This window comes from Gopherus evgoodei, chromosome 15, assembly GCF_007399415.2.
Source record: "Gopherus evgoodei ecotype Sinaloan lineage chromosome 15, rGopEvg1_v1.p, whole genome shotgun sequence".
NCBI lineage: Eukaryota > Metazoa > Chordata > Testudines > Testudinidae > Gopherus > Gopherus evgoodei.
In genome coordinates this window covers 19,391,261-19,402,643 of record NC_044336.1, presented here as the reverse complement: position 1 = coordinate 19,402,643, position 11,383 = coordinate 19,391,261, and the positions used below count along the sequence as shown (strand labels likewise).

At 41.3% G+C, this 11,383-nt stretch overlaps 1 protein-coding gene across 4 annotated transcripts in view; it reads right to left on the bottom strand.

Moving 5' to 3' along the window:
- Positions 1 to 364: 364 nt before the first annotated feature.
- Positions 365 to 11,383, bottom strand: part of PCTP (phosphatidylcholine transfer protein) — an 86,567-nt gene continuing 75,548 nt past the window's right edge. For 3 of the 4 annotated variants that reach the window (XM_030534110.1, XM_030534107.1, XM_030534111.1), the window contains exons 2-6: positions 8,966 to 9,083; positions 4,185 to 4,264; positions 3,264 to 3,435; positions 2,516 to 2,583; positions 365 to 1,977 (exon numbers count right to left, since the gene is read on the bottom strand). In XM_030534110.1, the coding sequence (XP_030389970.1) occupies positions 1,912 to 1,977; positions 2,516 to 2,583; positions 3,264 to 3,435; positions 4,185 to 4,264; positions 8,966 to 9,008 (429 nt within the window). In that variant the 5' untranslated portion in view covers positions 9,009 to 9,083 and the 3' untranslated portion in view covers positions 365 to 1,911. The remainder of the gene's footprint in view (positions 1,978 to 2,515; positions 2,584 to 3,263; positions 3,436 to 4,184; positions 4,265 to 8,965; positions 9,084 to 11,383) is intronic. The other variant, XM_030534108.1, reaches the window with a different exon arrangement.

The following is an 11,383-nucleotide window of genomic DNA, read 5'->3' as shown; positions in this document are numbered from 1 at the left end:
AGGACAGATTCTCAGCTGCGATAAATTTGCTGCTTTACAGCACCTAAGAATCAGTTCCAATATATTTTATATTATGGCATTTTCAGCTTCGCCTAGTGGAGAAGCTATCTGAAGTCATAGCTGACAAGGATTACTGTTTACAACTTACCAAAAAAAAAATCAAACTGATCAATTTACACAGGCCTTTAAAAAAAAAAAAAAAAAAAAAAAAAAAAAAGTCACACCATCTCACAGTGTTCATGCCGAAGTGCAATTGATGATTGCCCTGTCCATTAGACAGCATTAATATGGCTACATGTGCAAACGACTAAGGAGCAAAAACTTTACAGTAAAGATTTTTTAAAAAGCCACTTGTACAAATCCGTAATCGCAAGGTTTCATTTTTAATTCATCAATCAACTACCATTCAGAGCACATAAGGCATAAAGGCAAATAACTTACATCATTACTTTTATATACAGAAATGCTGATGGGTCTTGTTAGTTACTGAGAAGCTTTGCCATTCCACCGAAGGCTGTGCATCTGGCTAGATTAACAGCATGGGCTATGTCCCTGAGATCACCACCTTTGTGAAAGTAAGTGTTTTCCCTCAATATTCTCCCCACACAGAAACACCCACATGGAGGTGCGGCATGTGATTTTTTTCCTCTTTTACTGGGATTTCTTAAGTTATAGCATCAGCTGGAAAGTTTGGTTCTTGGCCTTCTCTCCTTGTATCAGACTTGGAAAGAGCCATTGATCTCCATGTCAGGATCAAGAACAAGAAAGCAGAACCTTAACATTAGTCCCTAGCATGACATATAGGAGGTCCCCTGATAACACCTGATACTGGGACAGTCCTAAAAGGATGTTAGGTTATAGTTGATACCTGAGCTTTGTTTCCTCACAGAAGTCTTCCAGGTAAGGGCTTGATAGGCTTTTAGTACACTCATTGGTTTTCATTAGAACAGAACCAGGAACCGACTCATTCAGTCTTATTTCATCACAACTTTACTTATTACATGTACATCTCTTCCATCCTCCCCTCAACTAAGTGGGTGTGGCAAAAGCATGGTAGCTACATGATAGATGCAAAGATGCCAGTATTGGGACTTAGCTAAATGCCTGTTTAAATGCAAATGAAAGACTTGATCATAGCAAAACTCTTAACTATATCCTGTAATGGCATGAACCCACAGCCTGCACTGGGACTATTTATCAACTCATATAGCAAATATCCTCCACATGAATGGCCAGCAAGCGGGATGTGCATTTCTGATCAATGAATCTCAGCTCCGAATAAATACAGGATAAAATTTAGGAAAAGGAGGGATAAAGAAACAGACTTTGGATCATGGAACGTATCCAGTACATTAGACTTGAGAGTGCCTTCAAGACGCAGCCAATTTTGCCAGAAGGACTTCATCAGCAAGGCAACACCTGCCAGAACTGGTTACCTAATGTGTACAGAGACCTGATTCACCACAAGAATCAAAATTTACTTTAAAAAGCTGCCATTTTGGAGTATTCTTCTCCAACAAGGAGTAACAGGTTCTATTCTCTGAAGATTTAACACAAGCCAGAGTTCCCTTAATGGGCCTATGGTAGAAAGCATACAGAATATGAGCGGGGTGTGGGTGGGGAAGAACGTGATAAAAAGAAAGGAAACCATTTGGAAAGAGGTAATAATTGCATCAGCAGTTGAAGCAAGGCTGGCCAGCTATCTAGCTGAAGAGCACAATAGGTGGCAAATGAAAAAATAAAGGCTCGACAACTTTGAAGGCACATGCCAAGGGAACCTAACTATAATGGAGTAGAAGATCTCAGGAGGTAATTTCATCCAACAATGTTTTCACAATAGTAGTCCTTGGAACCATCCATTTTTGGGAATCAAATCAATAAACAATTCTGAGAGAGACTCCAAGCAGCAACTCAGGTTTTCTTGCAATAATTAAGGCAAGCCTTCTGCAGGTCTTTGAGGAAAGCAGGTACTCCACTCTGTTTTGAAAAAAAAGCATAGAGTGGTTATTCTCTGATGATGGTCAAAGACACTGCAGACAAAAGCTGTATATAGACATTTTACACTACAAATATTTCAAGAGATAACAGAAGACAGTGTTTCCAACAAAAAGTTTAAAAATTTACTACAAAGCAGTAAATTCTCTATTTGTTCTTAGAACATCACACTGTATTTCAGGAGTTTGCAACGTTACTGAATCTGTCTGCTCATACTCTGAAACAGGAGTGTGTCTGTCCACAATGGTGCAGAAACAACTCCGGTGAGTTTAGTATCAAGATTGAGCTTTCTTGAGGTGTAGGGGAAGGAACAGTTAGAGAGACAGAAAAAGGACAGACAACTATCAGAGTGGAAGCCTGAAAGACAAGATATTAAAGTGGCCAAGAGGGAAGACTACTTCAGATGAAGATTGGCTGATCTTGTCTGATTTATGGAGGCCAGATTTGGATCCAGTGGGTGGATTCTCAGGAACACGTTAGACAGCACAAAGGAAGACACTGCCCCCAGCTTCCTGCTTACCTTGGCTGTCCAGTTAATGAGCCATGATGGAATCATGCCACCAGGATTATCAAAGTAATACATGTAAACTTAAAGGGAGACAGAAATGGAAGGGAATAGAGAGTTTATTATAAACACAATAATTAGCAGTTTACTTGCTTGGCTGCAGCTATATTGATTACAACTACAGTTTTTCCCTGACTATGGAATGCAGGATTTAGCACTATGTTACGTACACATAGTTACCAAATAAAACGTTTTTTCTTAACAATAAACTTTGTTCCAAAACAGCCTTCAGTCTACTTATAACAACTTCAAAATCAAGTCCACAGAGATTCAAAGGTGACTTTTCAATGAATGAAGTGTTCACTGGGTTGCCCACTTTCCATTTGCTAGCAATGATCAAAATATAACCACCAATATCCAAAGTTCAAATGAATGACATCTGTTCTTCATTTAGTGAAGGGAAATGACAGATTGGACCATTCTTAATTGTGCAAGTCCAATTAGAGTGACAGTGGTGTTACCCAACACATGAAGTCCCATGTAACATTCCCAGACACGCTTCTTTCAGAATGGATTTTTGCCCATTATAGAACTCTTGATATACATCTTTACCATATCCTGTGCATGTATCTTCAAGTCCCTAGCCTCGCCTGCTTTGATGGTATCTGAGATTTTACATTTCATTTCATTTTCTTAATAAATGCAGAATAAAATTTGAAAGCTTGCTCTACTTTACTTAGCTGTAGTAAGTGATATTTCTTACCTTTGGATCCGGTCTTGCCATCACTCTCAAGCACCAGACTTTGCACGTAACTATTTACTCTGATAATCCCAGGTTTTTCTGGACATTGAGGAAGAGACACGCTTTTAGCCAGCATAACCCAGATCTTCTGCCCTTCAATCTCCATATCACGACGTTCACGAAGATACACATACTGTATTGCAAGTTAAGAAAGATACCTAAAGATGAAGAAAGATGCAAAAAAGAGAGTGTAACTGGGTCCAAAAAAGTAGATAAGTCCATGGAGGATAGGTCCATCAACGGCTATTAGCCAAGATGGTCATATATGCAACTCCATTCTCTGGGTGTCCCTAAACCCCTGACTGTTAGAAGCTGGGATTGGAGGACATGGGGCTGATCACTCAGTTGCCCTGTTCTGTTCACTCCCTCTCAAACATCTGGCACTAGCCACTGTTGAAAGACAGGATACTGGGCTAATGGACCATTGGTCTGACCCATTTTGGCCATTACGTTCTTATACAACTATGATCGGTTTCATTATAGTATTAACAACTTATATTACAGTAGCATCCAGCAGCCCCATCGTGTCAGACACTGAACACAACAAAAAGGCAGTCCCTGACCTATTTCAATCCACGTTTCACTTCGGTCTATTAAATGAATCTTAGTGTTTGCATTATTGTAGGGTCTGATCCTGCAGACTCTCGCACTCAAACATGCATCTCATTGAAGTCACCACGATACCCAGGTGAGTGATTCACGCTGCACAAGCACGAATAAGGACTGCAAGATCAAGCTTTTACATCCTTCGTTCTCTTCTCAGGTTTGGCTCCTCTACACTTCAACTCCCACAGTAACAGACAAGCAAAACTCTTACAGCTGCCTGCATCTGGACTCTTGAATATGTCGCTTTGCCACCCGGACAAAGATTTGAAAGGATACATCTCTGTTCGACAAAGGAAAAGGGTACTTCACTTCCCAGTAGATTATTCTCTTCCCATCATAAATCTTCTCACTCAGCTCTGCAATTGGCAAAGGGGAAAAAAAGTGTTGGCCATCACTGAGTTAATTCCAGCTGCAACATTTATACATCTACAATACCAAAACACGGCTTAGACTAGCAGTGGCAAGAATTTAAAAACTGGTTGCATCTCAGCGCAGTTATACTGAGATATGCTAAGTCTAGTTTAGCCAGGTCAAGAGAAAAGTTTGTTTCCACTGTAGACAGTTCCATTCAGGAATGAGTCAAACTCCCTCCCAGAGAGGGAATTCATTCAAAGCCTGTCCCATCTTTTGGGTAAACCTGTGCATAAGCATCTGTTCCTTGAAATGCACCTTCTGCAGCTAGAAGTTCAGAACAGCTCTGTTGTTGAACATGCATTTGAAACAAAAACAGGTAATGACTTTATATCCTTGAGAGCCAGTCCAAACTAACATGGAATTAGAACGTGTGGCAAGTGTAAGAGACTCCCAATTAAAGCGAGCGATGAGCAAAATTGAGGGGGGCAGAGGGAGAAGAGGAGTTACTCTTTTAAAAATACCATTTGTCATTTGTTGGCAAGTGATAAGTTAACTCTGTTCCAGAGAGTTACCAGCAAGCACCAACGTTTGCTCTGCATACTGGAAGCTGAAATAGGAGGCAATCCGAGTGGGAAAGCCTGGGAACAGAATCAGAGTTCAAGGGACAAGATGACTCACTAAGGAGATCAGATGGGAAGACAGTAGCGGGAAGGAGAAAGTGAGGGAGCTTAAGCCAAAAACTCTAATCATTGGAGATTAGAAGGAAGCTTTCCGTGGAGTAAGTTATCCCCCCCAACTGTCCACTGCAGGGTTTTCTTCTGATGCGGCCAATACTGGCCATTGTCAAAGGCAGAAGACCAGACTACAAGGATCCTGGGTCTGAGCCACGATGGCATTTCCTATCTGACCAGGAAGGCAACTATGTCCACTGATGCCCCTGAAAAAGACAAGACGAAGGACACACAAAGAGCAGTCAGTATAAATTGCGTGTGGCCAGATTGTGGCCACGGACGTTAACAGTACCAGTGAGTTAGTACCAACAGGGTTATGACACTAGTGTATTCTCGTATCAAAAGAAGCAACCACTGTAATATTTCATGCTGGAACCATTCCGCTGTCTCCTAGGAACTCCCACTCCCACCCAAGGTAGCGTTTGAATGATAAATACAGGATATTGCAAGACTGAAGTGTCATGATCATGCACAGTTTCTTGGGTCTGTCTACAAAATGGTTTTTCCGCCTGTGCTACTTTCAAAGCCATGCATTTACCCTTCCAAATGGGCAAAGAATGGTGCCACAGGGGACAGAGAGGGTAGCTTTCATATGGGAAAGAAAATTAAAGAGGAAGGGGGTAATGGTGCATCTAAAAAAGATTAGAGTTACCACTATACCCAGTGCACATGTATGTACCAGGTATCCCACACAAAAAATCCCATTTCCATTCCCCAGCCCACTTGCAATTTCACTAACATTTAAGATGTGCACACAATATGCTGCAGTCCCTGCAATGCAACGACAAACCACACAGTATCGCATTTTCCACCAGAGGTCACTGGAGTATTAATTTGTTGCCTTTTAACTGATGCTTTAGTTGAATTTTTCTTAGCTAAAATGCTAACAAGTGAGTCTCCCTCTTTTTCAAAAGAGGTGTCAATTTGAGATCTGCATTCAAATACCTGGAGAGATTATTTTCAAACTTGCTGTGTTTCTTTCCTAATAGTTAAACTTCGCACAACGGTACTTATGAAAGCCATATACACCTGTGCGCCCTTTCAGTCTATCTATTCCAGAGGACAGGCTGGTCAAAACTGACCAAGCAGAGAAGGCATTGGACAGAATGACCAAACAGAACTTCAATAATCCATTCTGAAGAGCCCAAGGGACACATTATTATGCTGAACATTGCACACTTGCTAAAATGCAGCATTCCATTTTATTATTTTTTCCAAACAAAAAACCCAGCAAGGCTATATTACAAAACGTACTTCGCTTAGTCTGCAGTATTGTTCAGTTTTGTTTATAATACAGAACGTAAACATTGGGTAGTTCAGCTTGCTAACGCAGGGACATGTTGGTAACAGACCTCATCTCACTGCAAAATTTTAATAAAGTGCTGTAGCGAAGAATGGCTGATTTCTGTATATGAGCCATGAGCATGTGAATTATTACACTGCGCCATAGGAGTGTGTGGTCCTTTATAGACAAAGGCAAATCTACAGCTTAGGCCTGGTGTACACTTTGGAGGGGGGGGGGAGAAAATCGATCTAAGATATGCAACGTCAGCTACAAGAATAGTGTAGCTGAAGTTGACGCATAGTAGATCGACTCAGATTGACTTACTTCATGTCCTCGCAACACGGGATCGATGGCTGCCGCTCCCCCATGGGGAGTTCCAGAGTCGATGGGGAGTGCGTTCGGAGATCAATGTATTGCGTCTAGATGATGCACGATACATTGATCCCCGATAGATCGATCACTACTCACTGATCCGGCGGGTAGTGTAGACATACCCATATAGTCCAAAGTCTCGATGTTGAGATGGAGATCACTGTAGGATGAGGCCTGAATCAGACCCAACATAGCAACGCTCTGTGTATCCCAGTCTTTTGAAAGCTCAGCCCACTTTTCAGGAAAGCAAAACCACCTTCAACCCTGTCATGTGTTATAGGCCTAGCCAAAAAATGAGCTATCATTTAGAATAGATTGTGTAAGATTCATAATATGGTGCTTGCTTTCTTACATGCTTTGATGAGCAGTAAAATTGTTAAGAGTGTCGACATTTAAAGCATTACTGATATCAGCGCTAGCACCCTTTGAAACAAAGGGCATATTTAATGGCTCCAGTTTTCTGCTATCTATCCAGAGTACTTTAAAAAGAAGCACTAGAATAAGCCTTCTGCCAACAGAGAGTTAACTTGTACAGCCTTGGAGTATGAAATATTATTAAGGCAACAATTCTCAAATTTGTATCAAATCGTTGTTTCAAACATACACAAGTTCTGGATACAGCTCAGGGAGCCAGACTTTTTCCCTAGTCAATGAGGGTATAGAGGCCAACCCTGCAACTTTATCTACATTTTAGAATTTAAAGGGTGTAACTTCCCAACTGCTTCCTTTCCATTCTCTTGGAATAAAAAAGGCATTATAAAAAGATATCGGCATGTTGGCTTCAGACACTGTAGGTTGTAGTTGCCTTAGCTAAGTGTTTTACAAACCAGAATCCGATGAAGTCATTTAAATGGAAAAATTAGAACGACAGGTTGCTGTGTCTTCGTGTACGATACTATGAAAGAATTAAGTTCCACTGTAAGCTTCTTTGGGGTATGTCTTTGCCAGCAGAAAAGGTGAGTGCCTTTTACAGGGAAATAGCTATCGTGTGTTAGCTCAGACCCATTCTACTAGTGAAGCTACAGGCTGACTGAGATCCATACCTCGTTTCCATAGGGTAAGCAGCTCTCCACAATACTGTCCAAGGTGCAATCAACAGAACCATTCAGGCTAGAGCCTCAACGGTTTAAAAATAAGGGAGGGCATCTGGCAGGATTTTCCTTGGCTTTTGAACTTGCTCCTCTGGGCCCCTATTCAGGAAAATACTTCATGCAAGTTCTATTGACTTCAGTGCAAGCATGTGCTTGAGTCCTCGCCCCTCTAGAGTCCATGTCTGTTAGTCTTCCAGATACTGCAAACTCCTCTCATCCTCCCTCCACCTCTTCCAGGTGTTTGCAGAACCAGATGTGTTGAGGGCATGGGAGTTTGTTGTGTGGATAACGATGGCTGAAGTGTTATTGTTTTGGAGGTGGTCAGGTGTACTGTTATTTCTGGGGAGATGTTCTAGGTTTTTCAGTTGGATGGTCACTATTTTTGTAAGCACCCAAGAAGGTAGGATGGTTGCCAATGCCTCCTCCCCCAAAACAAAGACAAATAAAAGTGGGGCATATGACAGCTAACCCTGACCTCACCACTGCCAAACAGGTCCCCCAAACTACCACCGAGTTTACCGCTATTCTGAGCATCTGATGTCTATTAGGCCATCTAATGTTATAGTTCAAAGCTTGTGTTGACCCAGCCTCCAAGAGACAACACAGATGGATGAGAATGGAAGCACCAGCACTGTCACTCAGGCTTTCTGGGGACAGTATCACCAGGGAAAGATGCTCCCCCATTGCCACTGCAGAGTAAGGGTTTAGGTGCCAACCCACCCCTTGGGAGACCTGGGTTCAACTCTTCTTAGACTTCTGACACCTTAGGCAAGTCACTTAGCCTCTTTGTGCCTGAGTTTTGCCCATCTGTAAAATGGGAATAATATCACTACCACCTCCCTGGGTGCTGTGGGGATAAAGACACTTGCAATGGTTAGGCACTTGAATCCCGTGGTAATGAGGACCACATAAGTACTTCAGAGTGGCAAGGACTGATGCTGTGGACTGCTCTCTCCTAATTTTTGAAGTTTGGCTGTGAGTAGGCAAAAAATTCTCTTATATGACACATTTTTACTTATTGGTATAACATTAGGTGATGAGCGCTTTTGATAATCTGGCCTCAATTGTAAATGCTGAGCACCTGAAAATGTGACCTCAAGTCCTTTGGGGAACGTGGCCCCAACAGAAGAGACAAATTTTAGAAAGCCTTCCTGGGGGGTGGGAGGGAGGAGTTAAAGATAAAGCTTATTTTTAAACTTTAAAAAAGTAATTTGATTTACTAACCTTTAACATATTGATCCCATTGTTTTCTGTAGTCTAAATCCATATAGACATCTGCAAGCAACTCTGGGGGACAATCGGCAAGGCCACCAAAGATTTTATACTCATAAAGTCCTGATTGCTGTGGAAACGGAACAGATGAAAAAAGGCATCACACAGGAAAGGGAAACATTCTACTGCATTGAAAGCAGCTGAAGGAAGCAAGGTGGGGCACTTATTGCAAACCTACGTAAGCTGGGAAAGCAAATCCTTTTAAAAACAATCCCCAATGCAATCTTTTTGCAATATGGCCTTGTTTTTAATGTTTGTATATGGAAGTGTAACAGTCAGATGCCCTCACACAGAGGCACTTCATAATTCTCTTACTCACATCAACCAGTGCCTTACTCCACAAATAGTTCCAAGGAACCCAGTGGGACTACTAGGGGTAAATGGCACTAAAAAGGATAGGAATGATCCTGTTCCCATTGGCTTCAGTGGAACAGGATAAAGGTATCAATCTGACCTATAAATAGGAGGTTTTGTTGTGAAACATGACTAGGTAATGCATGACCCACAGTAATCACTACTGCTGTGAAAGGTTAAGCACAGCGGAAACCTTATTCCAAATTTTGATGTTTGATTGTAACACAGGCTATACCTATGAATGAGTCACATATTTAGAGAGTCTTGGATATTAGCTGTTTTCCTTCTGCAAGCATCCTGAATCCCGGCCCTCAATTCCCCTAGCACACAATTTCGTGTGTTAATGCTTTTAAAGTTTCACATAACATATGGAAATTCCATCTGCACATATGGAGCAGTGTTTACACTATTGTTACTACTACGTCAATACTAATTAAAACAATGAGAATAATATTTTTAAGTGTCAACTATAAGATCGAGCAATCCCAAAGGGGTGGGGAATGTTATGGCTATACAATGGTCTGTGTGAAAAGAATTGTTGGTCTTTGTTTGGGGCCTACCTGTCCATATCACAAATCCACCACTGGAATTAGAACGTTCAATACACCAAGTGACAAATAATGGATGGGCATGTAGTTTCTGCACCCTCATCCTGAGAGTTGCCTGTTCCCTAAAGAGTGTAACTGAGATCACAATCTGGCCCACTAGTTCCAATCCTTACAGCCTGGGTAATCCCATTGACTTTAATGGAGTTGGGCAAAGTGACTTAGAGCCCATTTGGGATAATCTTACTTCTGTTAACCATAGAATAGGCTACATTCAGGGTAACTCTTCATTCCTGGGTGCCAGTGTCACCAACTCAGCCTTTTACATGCACAATATTTTAAGAGAAGGAAATATTTTTAAAAAGATACAGCATGATTACATTTGTAATAAGGCATTATTACTATTTCCATTTTTACAAGACTGTCTCAGGCTAATTTTGCAAAATGGTACACCTCACCAAGCCGACATCCAAGTAAGTCCCTTCCAGACAGCTAAGAGGAATGATACACTGAATCTACAGTTATCCAATGGCAGCGGCTTTAGAAATAGATTTCAAGACTAAAAAGAAGCAAGTTAGGAAGCTGGTGATGTAATTTTGTGCATTTCAAAGTATCCCATCCCTCTACGGAAGACCTTGCAGTTGACCTTGTCAGTTATTTCAGGTTTTTCCAACCATGCCTACATTTCTTCCTGAAATAAACCTACAGTCCCAATCTTGCTAGAATACCTAGGTGTGTAGTTTCACAAATGTAAGCAGTGGCATTGTACTTAGTGGTATCATTGACACCTGTGAAAGTCAGTCACACATGTAAGAGTCTGCAGGATTGGGACCTGAGTGTACAGTTTGGTGTATTCAGCTTAACACACAATTTGGTATATTCAACTTAACGTGCAATTTTAGGGACCATCTGGTCCTCAGAGATGCATCCTGAAAAGTAAGTTACATCTTTCACCCTACAATAGGTACAGTAGCTAGCTTTACAAGAGAAGCACTGAGAGGTTTTAATGATTGAATCCAATTATATACATCTCCTAGTTTGGATATTAAAAGGATATTTTAAGAAAGAAAGAGATTAGTATCAGGCAAGAGGATATTTTTCCTTATTCCTGCAAGGATTCCAAACACTCTCCCTAATTTTAAATTTTACCAGTAACTTCCTCTCCACCCACCTCCACCCCACCCTACCCTTTGGGAGAGGGATATGTAACTTTTGGACGTTAGAATGAGTTCTTACATGACAGGTTCCATTGTGTTCATAAAAGGTCATGAAAAAAGCCACAGGATTCAGGAGCTGTCCGTGTTGTTAAATATTAAAAACAAAAACAAAAAACCCACATGTAACAAAGACATTCCTGAGCCTTACCCTGTCTTTCCATTGACAAGAGACAACAAAATAACCAGTCTACACCCTTAGGCTGACGGGTGTTTTTCCAATCCAGCGAAGATGGCAGCCCGAGCCTCCCTTATTT